Consider the following 27,247-nt stretch of genomic DNA (forward strand, 5'->3'; position numbering starts at 1 on the left):
ACTTGAAATTGGTGTTGAGAAAATCATGTGGCTAAACGCAATCTAAAGAAACTGCTGAAGCAGGAAGATGGGCCTCTCGTGTCACATGTTACCATTATTTAAACCTTATCTCTATCGTTTTGTGGTCATAGTGTATAATTTGCCATTTGGATTTTGTGTACTCTGCCGTAATCTTCAAATTTTGCAGGAAATTCCAAACTATTACTGGACCATTTTTTTAGTACGTTCAACATATTGCAAACTATGGATTTTTAACTAAAACCAAAGCCACTGCAGAACATGTACATCTTTTTGCTTGGCCCCATCATCCTCTTCTGGATTGGGGGGAGATGAGGAATGCTTCCTATTAAACTTCATTAAATGTGTTATTTTATGAAGTATGGGAGCGGGCTTAGCCAATTGCTTTTACCACCCGTTGCTTTTATCACCGCAGAGTAAAACCAGCAGATGACTCCAGGCCTAGAGCTTTCCTCCGTTTCCTCTGCCTGCTGCTGCCTGTGCGCCTCAGCGCATCTTCAAACCGTCTTTATTTCTCACTGAAACACTCTTAATTTTTTCAACATATCGCTTTCGCTTTAGAAAATCTCCTGGTTTGGAAGTCAAAATGTCTTGTCCAACATCATACAGCTTTTCTGATCTTTACTATAAAATTAAAATATTGCTAAAGTTGCAAAGTCAGGAATCCAAAAGTGAAAAAAACAGCCGAAGAATGATGGCCGGTGCGTCCTTAAATCTACCCATTTATATTCTAAGCCACATAATACTGTGTTTAATTATATGAGCACACAACATTTTTTTTCCAAAGGACCCCTACTACAGCTCCTATAAATCAGTGTAACTCCCTTGTTTTTAAAGGAGCTCTATTGATTTAGACCAGCTGGATTCGAAATGCTTATCTATATGTCAATGTCTTCCTTTGCATCTCACCTTTCTTATGTCTTTTAGAAAATGAGATTGTTCACATAGGCAATGTCCTCGTAGTTATTTTTGTGGGCACCAGGAGCATTGCTGACGATTTATTTGCTTTAGATAGTCCTCTTCTTGGTATCCTAATACTCTGTGGGACACTTTGTCCAAAAATCACTAATTACACTTCACAAGATTCTTTTAACCTAATCTAATATGTGGAATCTGAGTCATGGGGCCAAGCTTCCACACAGGGAGTAGCACTTTACTCAGGAAATGGTCTTATTGATTCAAGGTGAGTAAAGGTGGCAGAACCGGCCTCTAAGTAACTTAGATTTACTCAGTGTCACATAGCTAACCCCAGCATGGTGACAGAGCTGCAAGCAATCCTCAGGAGGTCTTGCTTAGCACCATTAGAAATACCGCCTCTATTATTATCATTGGGCTGACGCCTACACAACTAACATTTTTAAACAATTACTGGTTTATGTTGCAGAATAAAAGTGGGTTCGTCTAGCAGGCTATACAATTCTGTGTGCCTATGGGAGAGGACTTCTTTCGTGGCAAACTCCGGCATAAGGCACAGCAAAAAGGTACGAAAATAAAGAGAACTTACTACGCTGGGCAAGGATTTGTGTTGCATAGTTTTGTTTCAGTTAAAGGCTTCGTCCTTGGGCCACAAAAGGAGGAATTAACTCGTGTACGATGATCTTCTAAACAAATTGCTTTTGCTGTAATGTGTCCTATGGAAGTATTAGGAAAAAATACAGTAAAATAAACGTTTACGCAAAATATAAGAGGAAAAGTAGTAGGGAAAAAATTTAACTAAACAAGTCCAAGCTCATCCTTGGTACAACTCCACTGACTTGAACTAAATAAAATAGGATTTAATTTGGCAACATGTTTTTAACATTAATTTTCTTCTCTGTAACACAGGTACTATTGAAGTCAGATGAAACATTTTAGTTATAAACAGCATATTTCCAGAATCTTCCCCCAGCAAAAATTAGTAATTCTTCAAATCCTAATTCCCTGCAGAAACTAGCAGTGCTTGCTTAGAGCTCTCCTTATGCACTTGCAAACTGCAACAAAACGTTTTGCACCTTTTTACAGTATATCTTTACAGACTTCAGAATTCTGCAGGTTCCTGTACCTAAACTCTATCTAGTGTCAACATCAGGACAGATTACAGAGAAGACTACAAATGCCTTCAGAGATGAAGTGATTTTATAGATTTATCTTTTAATTGAGATGTATCATTCACCTCACACATGGTTCATTGGGCACATTAAGTCAAATTTGGAAACACGGTTGTTGCCATCATCTTTATATCCATGCTGCAACCTTCACTGGTTTTAAACGGAAGCAAGAAAAACACAGTTGTCGTATTTTATGTCTGCAGTGCTCCTGCCGGGTCTTTCTTCCATAAAGAAGACCACCTTTCTTCTGTATGTATTGATACACATTTGCAAAATTAAAGGCGGCTGAAATGTTTGAGATGCTTTAAAAACAAGACAAAGAAGAGGACTGGCAATTGGAAAGTTACCTACCACCACCACAAGTAGCTGAGCACTCTGACTGCACCGTCACCCAGGAGTAGCTATGTTTTTTGACAGATGTCTTGTTTTCATTGTTGGTTTTGGAAAAAGTATATTCCCAAGCAATCCCAGGATTTTTGCCTTGTAACAGGATCTAGAGAGGGGTATTTGGGGTTTGTTTAAAAAAAAAGGGAAGGGGGTAAAAAAAAAGAAAAGGATTCTGTCATTCTAAAGCAAGAGGAACTAAACATGATACACACATAATATATTTATACACACCATGTTTGTGAAAGAATTTTCAGGAGACCTAATTTTTCGATAAACTAAAAACCATCGAAGTAATTCCTAAACAGCAAAGCGTCTGCTTGGACTAACGCCTGCAGGGCAGTTAACAGAAGAGTGCAGAAATACACAGTTCAGCATAACGCTCCTTTAAATCAGAAGGCATTTGACTGCATTGGTGAAGCAGAAATGCCTTCAGCAGGTGTGAAATATCATCCAAAGACTGCAGGCAAGGCAGTGGTAGGGGCTGCCCCCGCCCCAGCTCTCAGTGCTCTGCTCCTGCAACCGGCCCTGAACAAGCGGGTCCCTGCGTTCACTGGGGGCTCACTGGCAGGTGCTGGAGTTTGCCTGTGGCGGTGCAGTGGATGGATTAAGGATTTTGGGGTGGGACAAATTTCCTCTCTTCTAGCAAGCAAAGTCCAGGCTAGCTGATCCTTCCACAGTGAAGAAGCCTTTGCCCATTAACTAAGCGGGACTCAAACGCTTTACTGAAAGAAGCTTGAGCAAAGCAGTAGTATAGCAGTGTGGGGACTGGGAATAGAGGGGGCTAGAGATGACCTCAGTTCTTGAGGCTGCAGATACAAAATAGATTTATTTTTTTTCTTCTTGTAAAAAACATTTTTCTATGCGGACTGGTGATAAACTTTGTTTGGAAGACCCTCAGCTGGAATTTTTCTCATGATAATTGAAGCTGATAAAGCTTCAGTCCAGGAGAGGACCCATCCCTGGGTGTCTACAAGGGAAAAAGGATTGGAAAAATCTTTTATTCATGATTTTAGCATAATGTGTTAGAAGATTTATAGAAAGTGTGATTACTGACTATAATAACAATCTTTGTCATTTCACTCAGGGAGCCTAGCTCATGAGGGTGTACTGTTTTAGTGGTGAATTATATTGCAATTTTCATATAGGCAACTTTCTAAAATTCACTGTATTCATTTCAAGCCTGAATTATAATCAATGCAAGATGCATGAACATCTGACACATACCTAAATTTGGGGAGAAATTTCTCTTTAACAGCATTTATTTTAGAAACTATTTTTGGCAGTAAAGTGCATTCATATTCATACTTAATAGAAAAAGTGCAAGAGTTTACAGTTACAGCGCTCTACTAGGTTTTAAGTCTTCACCAGTATGGATCTGGTCATAGTGATATAAAGAGCAGGTGCAGTTAACCTCAGCTCCTAAATACGCTTTTTGATAAGCACTAGCATTTCAAGTACAATTTCAGTCTATGTTAATGATTACCACTCAAAATATTAATAGAATATCAGTTAAGTTCACATGATGTCTAACCCGAGTGCTTAAGCAATCCATGTAGGTAGAACTGATCTCTGTATAGACTGGTTTCATAAAATAGCAACAAACTTGCATTTATGTCATTTAAGACAAAGAAATATAATAACATTTTGAAATGTAGCCAAGGGTTTTAAAGCATTCTGAAAATGTACCTATTGGAAAACAGAAATTACCCATGACAGTGAAAATTCAGACCAAATTTACATGACCTCCAGCTCAATAATGTTGAACACGTGAAGGCTCTGGACTGCATACTGTTTACTTTTCTAGAAGAAAGAAAAACGGATGCTATATTTTCCATTCTGAGTAGCCAAGGATTTTATTTCAGTCAATGAACCTTAATAATGATCCAAACTGAGAATATAGCAATTAGGACTGTAAAAGGCAAAATACTTCCAAAAGAATTGGAAAGTACGTGCCTTCTCATTGGAAGATTCAGATTAGAAGATCCTCCAAGCACAGGTAAATTAAAGTATTTCATGTGAAAGTGTTCATCTCACCCATCCAAGCTTAATTCATGAGCACCTTAGAATTCCTGTAAGATTACGGAAGAAATAGCTCTGAGAGCGATTACTGACCTCTGTTTTTACTGCACGTTCATAGCACTCTGAAATTAGGAGAGATTAGAACTGAGGCTGCTGTGCCGCTTCACGCGGCCCTGCACAGAGGCACTCTGAATCTCTGGATCTCACACTGTCTTTCCGGAAAGCCTCTACCGCGTTCAGTGCTCACAGCACATGGTGCTCACTAATGAGCGTACTACAAAGTTTCCATATTTCACTTTATGCTCATTCATCAATGTGTGGTTCTGTGCCCTATTTGCCGTGCTCTATTCAAACCGTTACCAGCGTAACTTTTTTCAGAACCTTTCTTTTTCCCTTGGCTATTCATCACTATCTGATGTAAATGTTTTATAAGATTTAACAGCCCCTTCAGATGACGGAAAATCTCTCTTCTATATAAATTTTTTTTAGAAAGCTGTCCAACTGCTGATAGCAAAAAGTCCAACTCTTAAAACAGCTGTTCAACAGTCACGTTGAATCTTGAACCTCAAGTCCATGGGCAGCAGAGTTTCTAGAAAAAACAGGTTGCAATAATACGTGTTCACTCTACTGTCCTTCTCTTAAGGACAAATTGAGACAAATATCTAATGTGTGAAGTTTCAGAACACGTGCTTCAGAAAAAAATAGGGTGCGTTAACGCTAATAAGAATTGAGCCCTGGAAAACTATTCTTTAATTAAAACAATTCCTTTCCTGGTTCTTCTTACAGACCAGACCTCGAAATGCTTTAATTTGCTTTTAGTCATTGGAAGGTCCTACGAGTCCAAGGTGTTAGCACAGATCTCAGCATCTTAGGCAGCCAGAAACAATTTCAGAGCCTAGCTTTATTTTCTTCTTGTGTTAGAAAAGATCTGGCTAATGTATGAACAAAGTCAGATTTCCTCTTTCATGGTCCTGTGAGGATGCACTTTCTCCCATTTCAGTAGGTGCTCTGTGTTCCTTCAAGTGCAGAGGCTGAAATTCTATCTGGCCTTTTAGTAAGTCGTGTCAAAAGAGGAGGAGGTTTTGTCCATACCTCAAGACCTTGTGTAAGGGTTAGCCCTCGTCTCATTGGATTCTGACAACTGTCATAAAACTGTGCTATGTCAGTGGCCAAAAAAACAGTAAAGCTTAAAACTTTTCTAATAAAAATATCTTGAAGTATTAGACTGAACACTTGTCTTCCAAAAGTGCTCTTTACTTTGCAATAATAGAGGCAAGAAACGGAACAAATGCGTCCTGAACTACAGAATTCAGAACACGAAAGAGGGAGGATGAGAAAAGTGGCAACCAGTTTTACTCCTGTTAGAGCAATATTCTCCTGGTGCTTCAACGGAGTGAAGGGAACGAAGAGGAAATGATCTCGGATGAGTTAGAACACGACGCGTTAGTATCCGTCACTTCAGAGAACAACCACACAGCGACGGCAGAAACTCGCAGCCTCCAGCTGAGTGAGGGCCTGTGGGGTAAATCCTGCACGCCGGGCGAGCTGGGCCATACGCATTTTAAGACCTTGGGCTACACCCCCTTCTTGCGCACTGGGAAGGAGACAGAACTAGCATGGGCAGACGAAGCGAACCTCCGCTGCGTTTCCCGGCCGGCGGCCAAAGCTAGAGCCCCTTCCCACCCCGCAGACTCCAGGAGGGAATGGTTACAAAGCAAGAGCTGCATTGCAGTCAGGTCTCTTTCCTCCTGGATCATCCCAGCTATGTAGAAAAAGGGCAAAATCAAACTCTGGGAAAGAGACAAAATATTGCAGGGCACGAACCATATACTTTAAAGTCCCTGGCACTCAGCTGAAAAACAGTATACAATGTACAATGGTCAACCAAGTTTTCATCAGGAATGCAATACTATTGCAAAGTTGCAATTTTGCCAAAGTAATGAGCATATAAAAAGTTTTCTATCGTATTTTCAAACATTCATTATAAAGCCCTTCCTTAACAACCCAATAACTGAAGTCTGCATATACAGCCAAGTTATCAGACCTACAAATTTGGAAAGACCTCCAGTGCTAGTCTACTTAACTGGATGCATTCCAGCATCTTTTCAGCCAACTGGCATTTGCTCCCAAATTTACAGCTGGCAAACAACCTCCTTAAACATTTCCAGTTCCTCAATAGAACTGTTTAATGTCTACCTTTAACACACCAACCACCTGACTTCAGACACAACACTCAGCAGCTCTGACCGCAGGGCGCAGAGTTATAAAATTTACAGCTTCTTGAGTTCGAAAACCACAGACTCTATGGCTGGAATCTGCCAGATCTATTCTGAAGAAAAAGAACTGTGGCTTTCGCTTAGGGCACAAAATGTTAAAACAATGGATAAATTGAAATCTCCTGGGTAAAGAACCTTTTCCTTTTGCTGCTAATTTTGATTTCAAAGCTAAACCAATAAATTTTCTAAACTAGCTGTGCATCTGCTCCTTTCTTTGAGATTATTTTTTTTTCCCATGGCTATCCTACGTTTCCAATACAATACTCCATTTTGCAGGTCAGATTTTCAAAGGGCCTATCAACATTGCTTTGTTATGCTTGACTGTGCTTTTCAGGTGTTTTTTATTGTAAGATGTGTATGTGAAGTTACTTGCAACACACCGAATTAAAAGAGATTAATTTATACAAGATAAACTCCTCTTTCTTCCACAATATTCTGGCCAATGTATAGGAAAGCGTATGAATGCTTGGCATGTAACAAGCTGAAAAAAAGACTCATTATCTCTGCGAAGGACTAATGGATATTTACAAATCACTTACAGAGAGAAGCTGAGCATAGAGAAAAAGCCAGGTAAAGGAATAGCTGCTGTTTACCCATATGTGCTTTGTGTATTTTCATCTTCGCTCACTCTGCATGTGCCTAACTTACAAAACGGGCATGAGCCCAAACTTTGAACCCCAGCATTCACGGTAGCTTTGATCTGAGTCTTCAAATTGCATCTACATTTCTTGGGTCACTCCCATGCTTTGTAAGTCTCTGATAATTTCTTTAGGTGGATGTAACAGAGTTAAGCGATCTGCAGTGAGCCATCAGTTACACCGGCAAGGGCAGATGGAGACGTTTGTCTGTGTGGAAGACCGGTGCCTGGCTGTCTTATGCTTGCGAGACCCGCAGTTTTCATCCACTGTGAATCTACATGCTGTTTAAGAACTACTGTAACATCCAACATCCTAAGCCAGATTCTGATTTCTCTGCTCAATCGAGGTTCGTTCTACTGACTTTTATGAATTTACTCTGGTTTCAGTAGGATAAATGTCAGCATGCAGCATATGAAGCCGGTGGAAAACTGTTTAAAAAAAGTTTTAAAACAGGACCGTTGTCTTGAATAGGCAGTTACTGGATGGGCTCCGTGACAGTGGCTAACGCCAGGAGCTTCAAAGGAAAGTGAGCGAACACCTGTTTGGGAAGCACCAGCAAAGGAAGGATTACCCATTGGTTACTTAAACCAAACCTTAAAACAAAAGAGCTTTTATCTCTTCAATAGTTCTAAAGTCACTTTAAACACAATCTTAACTAAAAGGTTATGACAAATGATTGTTTTTCAAGAAAGTCCACTAAGGTCATTAAAAGAAAAAAAAAACAGGAGTATCCTTGAAAGGTCCTGTATGATCTCATTTCTACTTCAGCTGTTTCAAATTTATCTTCTGTTGTTATTGTGTCTCCATTTTTCTACTGTTCACATGCTAAATGTACAACCTTCAGGGATACTGTCCAGCTAATCTCTCCTCACTAAAGGAGAACCCTTTTATCCATTGTATTGCATCCACATCTGTATCTTATAAGCACATCTTAGCTCTCTTTAGCTTACTTTCTCTTTAGGGGAAATCAGTACAAATTTATCATCTAGTAGCTAATAATAAATGTAATGCTTTATAACTGCAACTTGGCTTTCTCCCAGTGGCAGCTAGATCATCAGTAAAGTCATTCCACCTGGCCTCCTTTCTCGTTTTTCCCCTATTGATAAAGAGGAAGTGATTTACTGGTTTTAATTAGACATAGTCCTGCCTTGAAGTGCCATTCACCTTCTCTTCCCATGAACGTCTGCCTCTTTGCAAAGCATCCTTTCCATCTGTTACTTATTGCTGTCAAAATAAACTATCTTTTTTCACGAAGATTTCACAATTTCTTGCTTCAATATTTCACTGAGTTTGCAGTAAACTTCAGTGAGGATACTGATCCTATCTCATCCTGAAAAACTTTGCAGTGCTTTCTCAAATTGTATTTGACTTCTCAAATCAGTCAATTCTTCATCTGTTTATTGATAGAATGGAAAACCAAATTATTAAACTCTCGTGTTTTTAAGTTAGTTTATCAATACCTGGCCATGCAATACTTTTCATGCCCACATAAGTTCAGTTTCTTTTGCTCCTTCAGAATCTTTCCCGTAATTCAAGTCAGTCGGGAGGGGGTGGCTGAATATCTCAACAAATGGATGTCACGAGCGAACCTCAGACGACTTCTGTATTGACAGAGGCCTGTGATGGCAATGTCCTTTCTGCTCTGCTAGCCTCTTCTGGGAAGTATTTTCAGCAGTCAGTGGTGCCCACTGGCAGCCCTTTTTTGCAAAGCTAGATAAATGCATGATGAATTTACTGCTTGTTTCTCCTCAAGTTAAATATTTCTCAGTTAACAGAAAAACACTGACAAGGTCTTAAAATTGAAAGTGCTGACCTTAGATTGCCTGTGACCAAATGACAGATAAATGAGCTGAATATATTCAACTACATTAAAAAAAAATTCCAGCATGTTTCCATTTAAGATGAGACAATTACGCTACAGAAACCATATTTTAAAAACCTGGTATTAATTTCTGATCCTAGATTATCATTTAACTATCATATTTCTACCCCTTTGACCATTGTCTGTTATTTCATCTAACCTGATTCTGACCATTTCGGGAACTGCCTTCTGAATCCATGAATATTTTTCATTTCAGCTTTTATTGGTTTCTACAAACCCACAATCACCAAAGTATCAATAATACTAACTTCAGAAGGATACAGATGCACTAATTCTGAAGGGCACAGGTTTACTGGTTTTTGCCTTCCCTCCATCCGTGAAATTAATTCTCGAACAATCCAGAAAGGGTTCTGATGAATTCTAAAACCTCATCATGCCTTTACACTTCCCGTAGTTGTGCTCAGGAAATACTGGTCCTTCACATTTAATTCCACATTCATCTCACAGTGTTCTCCTCCTCCTCAGAAAATATTTGGCCACTATAGTTTGGGTTTTTTCTCCCACAACCTAGTTAAATTACAGATTCACTGCCCTTTGTCTTCTTTGGTATGACTCATTCCCATAATTACATACATATAATACATGTAAATATATATATGTGTATTTAGTTCTTTGTGAAATTCCAGGGTAAATAAGAAAAACACTTTATCAGTCTTTTTCTTGTCTCTTATCCATTTTTGAATAGCATTTAGGACTGCAAAGTCTGATTAAATGATACATGCTCAGCTAAATTATTGCAAAACCTGAGAGAAAAACAGATGCCTAGGAACATACTGTGCAATAAGATGAAATACAAAACATGTCGTAGAACTGCAAGGCTGAACTTGTGATATGCAAGACAATAGGGAATTTTAAGATTTTTTTGTCTGATTTGGTCTCCCTTCCTTCTCTCTTAATACATGCCTCAGATGTCTCTCTCAAGAAAATATTTTGGAGAATGACTGCATTTCAAAGGAGGTGATTGCCTTGAGCACAGACCTGCCAGACCTGTCTGGACCCATACCTGGAGAGCGCTGGTCCCGTCCTCTCCTGTGAAGGTTGCTCAGAAGACATGCGTAACCTGAGCTTTCTGGATACATGCAGACTGATTTGCACTCAGAAACACAGTCAAAAACCTGGACTGTTTGAGTCACCACACAGATGTCTAGCAAAACTATGACTACAAAATTAAACAGGCACAAGCTGTGTTAATCTGTCTTTCAGATCATAGTGGAATGGCAATAAATACACCTACAAAACCTTATATTTGCTGCCCACCTGAATAATAAAATTTCCTGTATTTATGCATGCAATTTATTCAATTTCTCAATACCTGCAGTGTGCATTTTTACAAGGACTTGCACTGACTTCTTCTGGAAAAAAAACTAAACTAGAAAATAAGTGTTAAATTTCTTTTGTATACAACCTAATTAAAAAATGAAGAAAAAATACCTAAACATTACAGGAAGAAGTTGAGGTCCAAACCCTGGAAAGCCTCATCTTACTGTAAATCAACTGAATTGGATAAAAAATTGCTGGCAGGACTTTTTTGTATGCTGCTTTGAAAATTACAGATGAGAGAAAAATAAAAACAAAGCTACAATGCAGTATGCTTAAACATTCATTTTTTCAGCCTTCTATCAGTTCCTGGTATTTATAGTTGAAGTAGGATTTGTTTCATTATTACTGCTGAAAACAGATCTTCAGCAATATGGGTGTTTTCTCATAAAAGCATATTTCTTTACTTTTCATTGGCATTTTTGCTGCTTAGAGTTATTGGCAAATCATAAATAATGCAGATCTCTGAACACAAAAAGTTTTGCATTTTTTTCAGAATTCAGCTTGTGGAATGCTGCTTAAATTATTGAAAGGAAAAAAAGCCTTAACTACAGCTCACAGATATATATAATTGGGGAATACGTAACTGTAACATTTTCAGTCATTAGAATCCCTAGTTACCAATGCCAGTGGTGTAGGTATTTCAGTAAAAATACAAGGGAAGTTTAAATAAGCTCTCATAGGAGCAATAGCCTCCAGTTAAATGTTAAATCTTAATAAAACTGTTTAGCATAATTTGATAGGATGAAAATAGAAGTGTTATTTGGCATTAAATTTTTTTTCTTTAATCTTTATTCTGCAAAGTATGTGCATGATATGCAGCCAAGTAAATCATCTTGCAGGCAATTTATTATTCATACTTTAGCTCTATAATAATACAGTTCAATCTACTTTGTATTATGACAAATAAGATTCCTGAGAGTTCAGCATAACATTTCATAGTATTTATAAGTGTGCTTGTTTCTTTGGTGTAAGGCTATTTTGGAGGTGATTTGCAGACAGAGAAGCATGTCTGTAACTTGTAGACAAAACTCTTCGATGGACTAAAGCATCCCTACTAACATACATACTCAAAATGAAAATTCTCCAACTGAGAAAAAATGTTTTAAAAAGGCTTAGCAAATCGTGATAGTAATTTGTGAAAACACACGCCCTTAGCCCATGTCAAACTCTCCGTTCTAAAACATGTGTTCATCCTGAAGTACTTTAACATGTGTTCATGGCCCATAAACTTCAGTGGTTCTTAAAGATACGTTTAAGTACATTACTCAATCGGTATGAATAGCAGTAAGGCTCTTCGGTATTCCAAATAAAAACTTTACGGAATAGTTGTGAAAGGTTAAATAATCCTTGCAGTCACAGTCTATACTTACTGTGTTTCTTAGTTTAACAGAACAAAGCTGCGTAAGGGAGACGGGATGCAGAGTTCTCAGCTAACCGCTCCTGCTGAACTTCTGCAGAGAGCAGTTCTCAGTTACGGCGTTACACGATGGAGCGAAGAACCGCAGATCGCTGCCTCAGAGAACGGGTGCAGCGCTCGCTCTCCTGCTCCCCAAGCGCACGCCAGAGAAAGCTATGCATCTGATAGTGAGCTGACCGGAGTATGGCTGGAAGGTGTGGGAAGGAATTGAATCCTTTCTGGGGAGGGCTCCTTCCTTCTCACAGGGAAGGATTCATCAAAACAGACATAACAGATGAGTTACAAAGCCAAGGATTTGCTAGAGCTTTCTAACAAAGCAGGCAAACTAATGTAGCTGACAGGGAGTAAAGCCTGGCGATTCAGCCAGAAACTGACCCTCAGATGTTCTGATGCACTTTAAAAGAAAATCTAGTAAAGTAATGTAATGCAGAAAGAGATTTTTCTTAGAACAGAACTATTAGTGGCCAATTTCAAAATTGCAACACTGGAACAAACCATGTAAGTACCAAATTCACTTTCTACTAAATATGGTTTCAACACAAGACATCTGGCAGACAGAGTAGGTGATACAAATTTGACTGGGAGATAAACATGTATAAACATTATTTTAGGTGCTATCACCAATAAAACTGAATCAGCAGAAATTACACAGGAGCCTGTGTGTGGTACTTTGACCATCTGCGTCCCAAGGTAGATGTAAAAATGGCTACACATGCCTGCAGTTTCAGAAGCATTATTTGAAACTGTTACCATTAAGCCTTGCCATAATGTTAGATTTAATTTTTACATCACTGAATTTTCTTGTATACCATTTATGGGATGTGTTTATAATCTCTGTTACCATTGTGCAGCAACTGAGAAATAATGTTCTGTGGTGTGTTTTATGCACCATCCTTTTCACTGAATTTGTGACAGTTTACTAAACTTCAGACCTTGATAAACTGGTGAAAGGCCTTTCAATCTAGCATGACCACACAATTAAGTCTGAATACTATCGTGACTCAATGCTATTCTTTAATCTTGCTGAGAGCTACAGTGGAGAGCTAAAGCTGTCGTTACTAATTCTGTAATAGACATCAAGGGAAGAATAAACAGAAGAAAGCTTACTTCAAAGACCAGCGTCTCATTAGTCGGTCCTGCTGCATATAGACTCTCTGGATGGTTAAAAGAGCGTTGATAATCAAAAACTGTTCCAGCAAAAGAGAACTTTCCTGGCCAGTCAATTGTCCAGTCTCCTGTTAGATAATACTTTTTACTGAGGTTGCGCACTGCAAGGTAGCTCGTGGAGATTTGCATTTCGTGGAGCTGTATACTGCGTGCTCCTGCTGGAATAGTGACCACGGCATAGTAGTCTGAAATGAAAGAAGTAAGCAACATTTTTGCAGTTATCATACAGATAGAGATGGCTTATAATTTTTGAGCCAATTTGAAATTTTTGCAGTTCAAAAGATATTGAAGACAGCTGTTCTGATCCACCCAAGTTACTCCGTTTTCACAAGGGGAAACCAGGTCTGTTTTTAAACCCCCCCCATGCAGGCTGTAATCAGAATAACTCAGAGGTATTTCAATTCCTGGAATTTTTCTTTGTGATTAAAGACAAGAGAAAGCAAGTTCACCTTGGAAAAATGCAGAACAGACTAATGGTGGTTTCACTGTAATTGTTTTACCATGTTTTGCCTGTAGTTTGAAGGTACTACTTCCATCATGGACAAGGTTTTTGAGGTGAGATGCACTGGGATGCAGAGAGCTTTCGCAAAGCCCTGTACACCACTGGGTCTCCCTGCTGTAGCCCATTGCACTCTCACGGTGTAGAAATCTCACTCACTCTACAGTCAGATGAGACACTGCTGACAATCTCGAACACACACTGCACACAGCTAATTTCGCAGAGCATTCAGTTTAGATTATCTTTCTAGCATTGGATCTCTGTATTACTGTACCCTAAACAATTTCCTGGCCTATATTACAGTAGTATTGACATGTCTTATGATCAACAGTAAATGGATCCTCAAAATACCCCTGTCGGTAAAGAAATACTGTCTGCATTCTATGCCTGAGAAACTGAGGCATAGTGAGATTATTTCACAAGAAGCCTGTGACAGTCCACTAAAGAAAAGTCCACCTCCCAGTGACTGGATCATCCACTGAATCAGCTGGACAGCTTCCAGTCAACTTAATTTGAAAACGAACATGGAAATACTGTCATGTTTGGCATTATGCTCTGTGTCTCTCTTTGTATCTTCTACAGTCCCATTCCAGTCAGAGCTGTTGACAGCTATTTTTCACTTGCCTGAATCCTAAAATCTCTTTTAAGAGGAAATTCACACGTAAAGGGAAAATGTGGCTTAAGAAACAAGAGGAATGCTTGCAAATTAACTAACCAAGACTTATGCTCATAGCTTTCTTGTTACCAAGAAACAGGAGAAATGTGAACTCTCCTCTCACTCTCCCTGTGATTTTCAGTTCACATCTGGACTTTTAGCCACTGCCCTAATGAGCAAGGAGTCATATATATTACATGGGGATACAGCAGAGCAATGAGTTGATGATCATGTGGAACAGCTTTCCTTACCATTAGCTTTGTGCTGGATCAAGTATTGGCCTTTAAAGAACTTGCACGTTGAATTATCTCCTTTACAAACTCCACAAGCATCCAATACAGCTTTGGAACCAAGTCCATGATCACACCCTACTTGCTGCAACCAAAAGGCACAAGTGAAGGACTCAGACACAAGGGAATTTGAAGAAACAGCTGCATTTTCCATAAAGGAGTCAATCGCCCACTTATAAAAAATAGACATCAGGATTGTAAGAAACTTAATTTTATCTTACTTCACATATTCCATCAATGCAAACATCATATTTATTTGGAGAACACAGAGTTCCGTCCTTCACTTTGCTGGACATTGCAAAGAAAAAGTCAAAGTCTTCAGCTGTGCAGTACAATTTACATCTATCTTCCTCTGGGGGGAAAAAAAAAAAAAAAGCAAGACAAGAAAGTATTAGCAGAATTGCAGCACAGTTAAAAAAAAAAAAGGCACCCCGCTATTGTTTCTTCCTGCATCCTAGATGACAAGCTACAAAGATTAATTCCGTGTGGTGACATAATGGGACCCCAAGATGGGCAGAAATGTAGCCAAATACAGTAACTTACATTACGCTATTGTAAAAGAACATGTGGGTTTGACTGTCCACACATAATTAGAATTCAAAACCAGTGTGAAAACATGCACATTGCATTAGCTCTGCTGATGTGGCCCTGATTTCAGTTCCACTGGTCCACAGTTTCAAATTTCATTTTTTATTAAAAGAAATGGGAGATTGCACTAATTTTATTTAATTTTTAGTTAAAATTTGAAAAGCTATAAGATGGCACAAATGATCAGTTCAGCTGAAAGCTAGGACTGGGGCCAGATTTTCTCCTAACAAAAGTGCTTTTCCTCTAAAAAAATCCCAACTATTGTCAACCAAATTTCTTCTTCTACACAGCTAGTATGTTATGCTTATAAAGGGCTGATTAATTCTACATAAAAAAACCAGTCATGCAGTTGTAAATATTGTCACAATTGCTGAAATACACAATTTTAATACAAATAGTAAGTGCAACAAATAACACAGCATAACAAAATTTTGAAGAACATGAAACTGGATTCAAAATAGTAACCTTTTATTCCTAAATAAGCAGCTGGATTTTCAATAGTACTTTCTACAGAGGCAAGGCATCTGTAGCAATTTTGAAAACCAGATCATGTTTTCAGGACTATAAATGTAGATCTTGGGGGAGATTTTGAAAAGCAGCTACGAGTAAGGACAGGCATTTTCAAGTTCAGAGTCACCTGGGGACGTCTTGCTTTTGAAAATTATGCCCTTTGTCCCTAATTTTAAGCTCCTATTTCTTTTACTAAATGCAGCCCCTACCTTTTAAACCAATGTAGGCTACCTTAGTTTCTGCTAAACCAGATGCATTATTCTCCTTGTTACACAACATCCATTGTTACATGCTGTGAAACCATCTTTCCTCTTTCCTCTCTTCACAATGGCTGTTAGGACATAGGTTTCTAAATACCCACGTCTGCAAAGTCTTTTGAGGAAAATATAATCAGGTTATGAATGAAAGTTATATGTATGTGTGTGTATATATATATAATTATACACTTATTATCAAAAAAAGCAAATTTGTACAGTTACTAAATAAAGCAGCTACAATGTGACATAATCCAGCCAGTTTTATTGAAGTAGTAGCAATTGCAGCTACAAACTGGGCTTTCAAACTGCAGAAAATATTTGTTGTATCTGATAAAAATGAATACCGATTCAAAATATTTACAAAATTAAGATGTGTAAAGTAAAAATAAACTTTGCTTGAGACCTGAACTTTATAAAGATCTCTTAGTAAAAGATGACTTTAAAAAATTTATGCCAGTACATTGTTTGTTTTTCCAATTCTCATGGGACTATACCAGCAGAAAAGTCAAAAGGTTGATTTATTGTTACGTTTCGAAATCTGAGAACATTCCAAAGGAAGGAAGATTCTGCTAGTGTTATTGTGGGAGCTCACATTTCCCATGCTGAAAAATCCATGGAAATTATTTTGTTTTGTTCTGTTTTTACACTAACAGATATGTAATATAAAATGAAAGAGAGGGGTAACAACAGCCAGGGAGTCATGCTAAGGTCAGAGATTTAAATTTAAAACCAAAATCAATTCTGCATGTTCATACAGGCAGTATCGCACAGGAGGCTGGATTCAACTGTGCTAGAAAGCAAACACATCTCCAATAAGCCAACTGAATTTCTATTTGCTTACATCAGGGTGATATTTGCCCAAAGAATATGGATGAATTACAGCTTACGGCTCACTTCCTGCAATTGCCTTTGTCCGTCAGAGCTGTGGCATAATTACCTTCCACTTTAGTATATGGCTTCCATTTGTAGTACCAGCCCCGGAAAGGTTTGCTGTTGTATTCTGCACACTGCTGGGCACGGAAGTCCAAACTATTGGCTGGACATGGCTGATTATTACAAAGTTGATAAATACGACCGGCACCTTGGCAGAATTTGCCGCCATACTGTGGCCTAAAAAAAAGAAGAAAAAATTCTTTTGCAAAACGTGCTGTTTGTGTGACTGGCATGTTACATGTGTATTAACAGAGAAAATGAGAGGACATATTGTCTTAGGAGATGAGTATTTCTTATATGGGCCATTAATTTTCATGGTTCCTAAAACCAAGCAAAGCAGTTGCCATGAATTATCTGCTTGGATTACTGCAAACTCAGCAAAGATGCAACCATCTAGAGGTGAGTCATGTTTTCACTAATTTAAATTTATAGGGCTATTTTGTATTGACTGGTTTCAGTCTTGTATAGCTATTTTTACTCTGCTGTAACCCAGGAATGAACATGTGCAAAGAATTACCTATCACAATAAGAGTCAATAAAGGATAACATAACACTGATCAAACATAAACAGAATGAATAATTACATTTCATTGTTCATTTGCTTTGTAAATCATTTTGAATAAAATGTGCTTTTAAACAGTCAAAGGAAACAAGGACTGTGCACAGTTGTCCTGCTTTAGGAAAATGTTGGACTTCATGGAGAACTTTAAACATGTCACGATCACTTCAGCAAACCTTACGTGGGCATTTCCCTTAATTTTGACCAGCATGAAGAGAGCATATTCTATTACTTTGCTAGTATCTTATGTTATCAGAATAATAGTTTTTAACTATTTTGTCTATGTACATGACTGTAAAACAATGTAAAATGTAACACCTGCTCTTTTTAAAGTGACTGAGAGTTCTCACAAACTGCTGAGAAGTGTATTCACTCACTTTTGTGTTCCTTATGGATCTGCACAGGAATTCACGGATGTTATTTCTGCAGTTTCACAATGCTCAGATATACATCTGCAAGTACTGAGCAAAAGCTTCAAAACACCAAATTCTGAGAACTGTTTGTCTTATTATACAATATCTTGCATCAAGTGTAAAGAAATATAACAATGCTGCACTTGCATACATTTATATAATGATCTTTAAAAATTAGGGACCATACATACTTGGAAGACAAGCTATGAGCTATCTTTCAGTGGACAGCTGGCCCATGTTGCACACACATTAAGGAAAAAAATGAGAATAATATAAAAGATACTGAAGAATAATAATACATTAACTAACAATAATAATTAATAATAATAGTATAAAATATACAGTTGCAACAAGCTTAATTTGTTTGTTTAGATCCCTAAACACTACGTTATAATTATTCCCTATATCGAGTATACCATGCAACTTTTCTTGACAATGCATCTGACTGGAGTAATATGGAGACAGCTTGGTGCAACATGGATGAGAAAATCCAGGTGCTTTTTCTGTTCGCTTTATTATAAATTTTAAGCCTCATATGTCTAACCTTCTAACCAAGCTGCGGGTTAGTTTTCATGTTTTGAATCAGCTTTGAATCTACACAATATCTGGCTTTTCCAGAATTCTGGGCTACAAAACAGTCTTTCAAAGGAAGAGGTGGAGGCCCACCTGCTACTCTGTTTAAAACTGGGTTAAAGCACCAGCAAAATGTGTTGTGGAAAAAAAAACAACTTCCAGTGACTTTTTTTGAGGTCACCTACTAGCTACCCTGACACTGGGTATAATGGCGAAGGTCTTAAAACAAAGTCCTATTTTCTGTCCTAGTTGGTGGCAATTCAGTCTGTGAAGGGCAGGGAGGATATGTAAGATCAGTGAAGTCAGGGAGTATTTATGTTGACTTTGTGCAATTGGTGAGAGCTTTGAGTTAAGGCAGCCAAACCGTTGGGTCCTTACTCAATTCTCTACAGACTTGCTTTACAGCTTCAGCAGATGGATGATTTTTGACCTCCTTCAGCCCCACAGAACAAATCTGCTTTAGCGTAAGGAAAAGAAGCAACCTCCTTCCAAGTAAGTGCCACCAAACAAGCAACGTAATAGAATTATTTACGGCTAGATCGTGATTTCTAGCCACAGTCTTGCATTTGAGGATGGTATAAAATTCCACCAAACTAAGGGAGCACTGAAAGAGGCGTTCTGTTTCCCAGCTCTGTTACAGCATTTTAATATTACAGTACACTCCCATTACTGAAACTGTTGGCCAGAGAATTACGGAAACTTCCCCACCTTTGTTTTTTACCAACAAGACGTCAGTAAGAGTTAAGCAATTCACGGGAAACTAGATGTAGATCTACAAAACCAAATTTCTGAAAAAGGACTATTATCTACATTGACAAAATCATGCTTTTATTGGTGATGTTTATACCACCCATAGATTTTGGTTTGACTGCCTACAGCAGCTCAGTATAACTGCGCTTAGAACGGAACGCTTTGCGCAAAGGGTAGTCCAATATTTCTATAGTGGTACAGTGCTCCTAGTACAGGTATGGCTGAAACTTTTCATCCCTCTGTGGGCCTCCCCAGCACTGGCATGTGTAGGCAAAGATACCTGCATGAACAGATGCTGTTAGAGCTGAGGCCTTGCTGAGAATAATTGGAAAAGGGAGAAATTTGGTGAGAAAGGCCAGCAAAAAAACAGTCTCCAAAGAATGAGTTGTAAAAGAAGTATAAGTGCAAAGGTGTAAATACTCCACTTCATGTAAGACTCAAATATTAAAATGCTACAAAAGTAGCTTAAGTTAATTCTGCAGTACCCTTTTAAGAGTACACTTCATGAACAATGAAAGTAAAATGGATGTTCACTGCAATGCAACACAGAGAGTGAGAAATCCTGGAATCGATCTGATCAAGGAAAGTATTTTATGCATTACAAAGGGAATTAGACTCTGAAATTCTGGACTCCTATTTTTTCATGTTTTCTAATAATTTAAATTCAAGTGAGAACATTTCTGCTCATATTATGACCATGGTATGATAGTATCACGAAGCTAGACTTTTATTCTGCATGAATTTGAAAGGTCTACAAGGTCTTTGACAGTATTAATTTTTAATTAGTATTTTAAATGGCATTATTACTTTGCCTTAGTTTACATCTGCATTGTCTGTAATCACTGTCACAGATATTGTACACAAAAGATTAAAAAGACATGTTCAAGCAATTTTGATTTAGTCTTTTGATTGCATACATGCCTAAAACTCCATTCTACTCTTACTGAACAATGCACTATTGTGAAGTGGGTAGGATGCAGTCCCACAGATATGATTTAGGTATTAAGTTAAATCTCCCGGGCACTCTTCAGGTTCTTTCCCAGCTAAACTATTAAATTATGTAACCTATTTCTATCTTGGAAAAGTACCTCAATTGTAAAATGTTGTGATGTATGAAAACCAGATCCATGAAATTACACTGTGACAATTTAGAGAAACATAATGATTTTAGCAAATCTGCAGAGTTCTGTGTTCTCCGATGACCTCCATAGGTGTTTGTTAGTATGAATTCATACATAACCCAGGTGGGAATTCAGAAGCCATACCCAGAGCTGTTTGGGTGTGGTCACAAGGTATGTCTTAAAATTGTCAAGAGAAAGGGAAGTGAACTGGCTGGATATTATTTGCAAGAGGAGAATTTCACATACAAACACAGGTAACGAGATTTTCATAAGCAGCAGCTTTGTGTTCTTCACCTGTCTTGAAGCTCCTAATAAGATGTGTCACCTTTAAAATCACTGGAAACCTAGAAATCTCCCTCAATGTTCATAAGAAGTCAGTTGCTTTGAAAAATGGACTACTTATTTAAAAACCTCATTTTAGAGTCCAGTCAGTTCTGCAGAGATCCACACCCCTTGTCCAAATCTCTTACAGAAATACATATTATTCTTTGTCATTCTCAAAATTTTGCTGTCCAAAATTGTCTATCAAGCTTTTGAACAAAATAAACATTAGCTCCTACACAAATCTGGATTAGGAAAAGTGAAATAAATGTATTACATATGAAATAATATACATATATGTACAGAAATATATAAACATCTGAAATATATTTCAGAAGTTCAAAAAGAAAGGAATCATTATTCTTTGTTTCTGTGTAGTTACAGAGGTGAACAATGAACAGAGACTTGGTTATAAATCGGTCCATGTGGTGTAACGTTGAAAATGGATAGTATCATTTTTTCTAATGATTCCACATTTATAGAAAAGTGCTGTGATGAGAAATACAGCTACCTGGGTAGTCGTACATTGTTGTGTGGATGGCTTATTTATAGTCCTGTCATTTCATCACTCTAACTCTGAGAGAGATTTATAGTATCTTCTCTTTGTTCTAACTGAATTATCACTAATATAATAAAATTAAATTTAGTATAAACACGATCCAGTTCTGGTATCAAGTCTTACTTGGTTGCATCAAGTCTTGCATCAAGTCTTACTTTAATTAGGACAGATCACTCTGAATGCAAGTTTTAAATACATAATGCTACAGTAACAGACACCCTTCATGTTAAAGAGCTTCTGTTTGAAGACCATTTGAAACCATTATCAGTTACAATAGTGCACCAAATGGAAACATTTCAATTACTGGACATTCTTCTGTCACACAGGGAAAGCAAGGGAAGGCTTATGAATAAATACAAAGAAAAATGTCATACATACAAATCTAGCAGGCAAAACAGGGACCAATACAGGAAGACCAAAATATATGTATGACGTGTAATTGAGACCCTGCATTCTCTTGCTAAATAGTTTAATAAAGGAACTATCCAAGTAATTTCATTTATCAAAATACACTGGGAAACAACAGAAAAGGTTGAGAAAATGCTCTGCTATGGATCTGCAAAAATTGGCTTCACTGAGTGAGGGTAATAAAGACTATTTTAACTAACTCACATTTTCCTATAACATAGTATATGGAGCGTGGATATTATTACTGCAGCACTGTATAGTAGGTGTGAGGCTTCTTTACAGCCTCATATAAACTGTGTCATATTTTCTCTGTTTTTTATTACTGCAGTTTAAATGCTATTTTTATTGTGTGCAATGAAGAATACATGTGTCTATGCCTGTTGAAGTTGTGTATGAAATAAAACAGTGAAATCCTTTTTGCTTGTAAGTTGAAGTGAATTGAGTACTCGGGAAAGATGCTGGTCAGATAACACTTTATCTCTACTTTGAAAGAGTTTTGTAAGGAATAGTAGTATCTACAGTGATAAGACATTCACTAGAGGAAAATACCAGAAATGTTTCATGAGTTAGCATACAATTCTAGGGTTCAGCAACTTTATTCTGACCTGCGAAACACAAAAGAATGCAAAGAACATGACAGACATACAAAGACATCTGTCTACAACCATCCTGATATTGACTTTAAACATTTTTGGTTTACTGTGCTGGATAATATGATCTCATCAGAAGTCTTAATAGCTTTTAAGACCTTTTTCCCTTGCTCTTAAATTATTAGGTGTGAATATGTCTGTGTGACGTTTCGTTACTCCTGCAGGTATTTGATAAACTGTAGTGTCACAAAATAAATTGAGAAAGTTGGGCTGTAGATGTTCTAGTACTCTAGCAGTTTTCAGACAGCCACTGCTTTCTAGTATCAGGACATATTTCTGTCTTTCAGCTACTGACTGGTCATATTGGCCATGAAAGAAAGGTCTTAGAAACATTTTCACATGTACTATTTCCCTACAGAAATGAACTCTGTTATTTTTTTTGTTCTAAAAACTTAAATAGTTAGTATAAAAATAATACCTTTTCATATCTATGTCTTACTTTGGATTATTGCAGTGTCTTTCTTGATATGTGACGCCACCTCCACAAGTGCGAGTACACTCTGACCACTCGGACCAGGCAGACCATTGGCCATTTACAGGCTTGGGTCCATGATCACCATATTTGACACACTGTCCTCTTCGACACCACTGCCAAAAGAATGCCAAAAAATATCCCATCAAAGTTAGCGGTACCTAGCAGATGCAAAAAAGAAAAAATCCACATTTAAAAGCTCCAGTGCTTCACCCTAATAAACATGAGGTCACCCACTGAACTCAATGAGATAGTTTACAGTAGGACAAGGACTCTGAAGTAGGACATTGATCTACACAATGGTATAGATAAGTCATGTCCTAAATTTGTCCAAATTCTGAGCTGAAGATCTCTGAGGTACAAATTTTCACAACTGTTCTCTTGAAGAGTATCTTTTTGGCTTACTCTTCCCCACAAAATCCGTGTTAATTTATGGTCCTGTGCTGTCAGAACCTCAAAACTTCCCATGTAATTTAAAAATAGCCTGCTAAAATTCTGCTAAAATTTCTCCCTTCTATCATTGAATTATGAAATACTACACAAAGAGAAAAAGCTAAACAGAACATTTGTCAGTAACTTGAAAATCAAACCAACATTCTACTGGAAGAAACATTGCAGCAAAAGAAAATATTTTGGGTAACTATAGATGAGCGTAAATTAGAAGGTTCAACTAAAACAAATATCCATGCTCTTTTAGTAGTGATCACTGATGATAATAGCATGATGGCCTTAGTCTGTACAGCAAATATGATGGCTTAAGGAATGTTTATATCAGAGTGGAATTTGAAGCCTTGATCTAACTTCTGTTATAATTACTGGATTTTTCTTGCTGATTTAGATTTGCCAGATATATCTTATTCCATAGCTTGATGGGAGAGGCATCACTCCCCACCATCAGGTAGGTGCCACTGTGAGGACCAGTCCTGACTATGTATCACAATGCTATCTTTTACAGAGCAATGCAGAAGTCCATGATAGCAAACCTGGAGGGATCTGGATAAAATTGTTTTTGACAGAAGCTGGTATTTGACCCAATACAGTCTGAAAACAAGTTAGAATGACATTCTCCTATTTATAAAACAACTTACCATACTTATACCACAAGCTGTTCCTTCCGCGGCTGGCATGAACTTTGTCTCACACCTATGACCCACTTTGTGACACCAGAGAGATTTGCATATATCCTGAAAAGAAAAAGGTACTCACTATCGTACTCATAATTCCTATTGTTTCCTGGTGTTTAGAAATTGTAACAAATTATACATGCCTTTGCTACCTTAAAAGCCATCTAAATAAAACTTTTTCTGACTTTAGGAAATCCAAGGTTTAAGATTCATAGCACAGTCATATCCTGTATATTCCCTTCTTATTTATGCACAATTTCACTATATATTTTTTAAAACTATTTGGAGTCTGAGACTATAGTAGAAAAAAAACTGTGTTAAAAAGTTCAAGGCTAAAATTTCATCAAGTCTACAGTGACTATAATACTACGAAGAGACTAGATTTTGTAAAACACAGGAGATATCTGGGAACGTAGTCTCTTCACAGTGCTGTTCACTCTCTCTTCTTTTTTTATTAGCTGTAGAAGAAACACAGCTGCCATCACCTGATAAATGCTGTTAGTATAAAATAAATCAAAATACTCCAGGATAATAACAGGAGTAAAAGAAATGGCAATACTTCTTTTCAGAATGAGCACTCCAGATTGTTTAATAAAATGTCTTCTCTGAAGAGATCAGCAAGGAGCGTAGCAGCCATTAAAATAACAGGTTAATCTAAATTAGTCCTTCATCACAAAGTCAAGAGTATAAGTTATGTTTTTATTGTTCTAAACTAACCCTATAGATCTTTTCCAGACTTTGCTGTCAATGCATGAGTAAACTAAAACACAAGAAACTTAGTCCTTCTTACCCCACACCCCATGCAAGTTTTGACCAAAACTCTCCTGCCTGCTAATTTCCCTTAGTAGGCAAGGGCTCATGAGTCTTATGTATTCAACTGTACTCCTTATGACTCCTGTAAAGAACACATTTCCTTCTGAAACTCCCCTGGGATTGTGGTATTATTCAAAAGAGGCCAGTACCTTCAAAGCAAATTGCCAAGCAAGATAAGGTAGAGAAATAGCCCAGGCCTCTGAAGAACACTGCATTAGTTGTACTTACTTAGTGTACTGCAGTTCTCTAATGTAATTTTAACTGTTCAAAAGTATAGCAATAGGTACCTTTACAAAGCTGAGGTTGCACAGTTTTGCTTTCATTCCAAATTGCCATTTGCACTGAGTATCAGCATCATAGATCTGCCCTGGCAGCTTGTCAGGGTATTTATACTGTCCTGTTTGCTTAGGTTCATCAATCAGGCAGGCAGCTTGAGCTGTACTATAATGAGAATGTATATTAGCCATGACTATGATCTTTATATCAAAATATTTTAATTTGCTACAGACCAGCAAAAACACATAATATGGTATACAGTACCTTTAACTAGCTTTAGAGGTATGCACTGAAATGAGAATATCTGCTTGCAGGAGCCAAAAGATCTTGACATCTTGTTGGTAGCCTGACCTGCAAAGTTTTAAGGAAGCAGGAATTTCCAGGCTTTGGGACTGTTGTGACAACAAGAAAGAATGATGTCAAATTCTTTTCCTCCCTTTACTCCTGTGTAACCAAGAGCAAGGTAATCTAGTCTGCTTCTTTCCCTTAAATGGATTCCCAAAATCAGGAATCAACAGAATCAACAGGCCACTGTCTCGTTTCAGCATTCGCTTTGTGTGGATTGACAAACAGAAGGCTGCTGCAGCTTGTGTGCTTTGTGTTGGCTGTGTCCAGCTTGAGACCAAAGGTACCCTATAGTCTACTTTTTTTTCCTTTGTATAAGCTTGCGAACCCATGTATGCAGAAGGTCACTCTATGCTGGCTTTCTCTTCCAAGCGTAAGTCTCTCGGACCACACTGCATGTTGGATGGGCTTGTGTACTTAGAACATGTTGCATCATTGCAGCAGAAAAAAGTCACCAGAACTCCTGGCTGCTACTCTAAGACACTAACTTGGAATTCAAGGATCAGATCCACAGAACTATCTAGGTGCGTGATTCTCACTCTAAGGAATTAACAGCTAAAATGCCTGTATTGGATCTGAGTCTTAGTACCACTTACACATTTTTTTAGTAATCGTGTATAGTCTACCCATGTATGACAAAGTAAAAGGGAAGTTGTACAGGAAAGAACTGCAATTCTGATGACATTAAACATTGACTGAAAAACAGTTCCTTTAAAAGCATCACTGAGTAATGCCAACATGCTGGAGAAATAATTGGCATCTTTCTCTTTTTCCTTTTTTTTCCCCCAGAAACAGTATATGAAAAATGTAAAATGTCTTTACTCATGACATGAGCTAGACCAAGAGAGAAACTCCAGTGAGAAAGGCCACTAATGTTAATTTACATTTTGTAATGACTTTGGTACCACTGTGTCTGCCCTCTTTTGTGTTCACGTCCTACTAATTCCCTAATAAATGTAGCTGCTGACAGGAGTGCCTGGGAAAGAATGATATGCCAGTCATTACTGCAGGATATTCATGGAGGGTGAAATTCATTCTTTTGAAATGAGGCAGGACAAAAACACTCATATGCCATACCACCTATACGCTTCATAAGTCCAAGTGTGTGGGCTCAAATAGTACATGGGTTTGAGCACATTTTAAAAGAGGTGAATTTCACACTTAAGTAATTTTTATGTCTGTTCAAGAGTTCAAGCCCAGTTACTAAAGATACATTCCCTGGCACCGGCCCAGATTTACATCTGACCTACCTGAGAAATTTGTTGAGATACTGCCTGCTGCATACAGACCAAGAAAACACTCCATTGTTTCCTGTGAGTGTGGGAGACATAATATTACCCTCAGCTTTTCTACAAGGATTTCCTTCTCCATCATGAATCATACCAAAGCTGAAAAGAGAACCAGGCATGAGAGTGAAAATCTAGATTAATCAGATGCAAGACACAATTTGGAGCAGAAGAAATACTTTCTGGGTAACAGTTCTATGCTTGAACTCCACAGGGAATGTGGAATTCATCCCTTTCATTCCAAAGGGATGAAAACACACACACCATACAAATGACTAGTAGTATGAAACAAGCTCCAGTTAATAGCATTCAAATTTTATTGTCATAATACACTTGTCTAATGAGAAGAAGATAGTCAAGTTTCAAGGAAGACCCATACTGTGATGCACAGGAGCTCTGCAATGTGAGCTAATGATAGGACACTGGCACATACGTACCAGAGCTGCAGACTGTGTCAGAAGATTCACAGTTTAACCATTTCTCTTTCCTGAAGGAGAAATGTTTTGTGGTGAGATGGATAGAAGTAGCGGATCTTATGTTCAGTCACACTTGTACTTGCCTATAAATCTATCAGCTTAAAACATGCATGCAGTCTGAGGCTTTCTTTGCCTAGTGATAATGTCTGTTAACATCA

General features: G+C 37.8%; 1 protein-coding gene across 4 annotated transcripts in view; it reads right to left on the reverse strand.

Moving 5' to 3' along the window:
• Window positions 1-27,247, reverse strand: part of ADAMTS18 (ADAM metallopeptidase with thrombospondin type 1 motif 18) — a 76,668-nt gene that overhangs the window by 11,864 nt on the left and 37,557 nt on the right. For all 4 annotated transcript variants that reach the window (XM_087739075.1, XM_009467143.2, XM_087739074.1 and 1 more), the window contains 10 exons: window positions 26,578-26,715; window positions 24,994-25,147; window positions 23,858-23,953; window positions 22,737-22,885; window positions 16,948-17,120; window positions 14,877-15,007; window positions 14,617-14,740; window positions 13,152-13,396; window positions 2,457-2,598; window positions 1,523-1,649 (listed from right to left, as the gene is read on the reverse strand). In XM_087739075.1, coding sequence (XP_087595201.1) covers window positions 1,523-1,649; window positions 2,457-2,598; window positions 13,152-13,396; window positions 14,617-14,740; window positions 14,877-15,007; window positions 16,948-17,120; window positions 22,737-22,885; window positions 23,858-23,953; window positions 24,994-25,147; window positions 26,578-26,715 — 1,479 coding nt within the window. The remainder of the gene's footprint in view (window positions 1-1,522; window positions 1,650-2,456; window positions 2,599-13,151; window positions 13,397-14,616; window positions 14,741-14,876; window positions 15,008-16,947; window positions 17,121-22,736; window positions 22,886-23,857; window positions 23,954-24,993; window positions 25,148-26,577; window positions 26,716-27,247) is intronic.

Source organism: Nipponia nippon, unplaced genomic scaffold (genome assembly GCF_047370975.1).
Source record: "Nipponia nippon isolate SJK-2023a ecotype South Korea unplaced genomic scaffold, ASM4737097v1 scaffold_7, whole genome shotgun sequence".
In the NCBI taxonomy this organism is placed as follows: Eukaryota; Metazoa; Chordata; class Aves; order Pelecaniformes; family Threskiornithidae; genus Nipponia; species Nipponia nippon.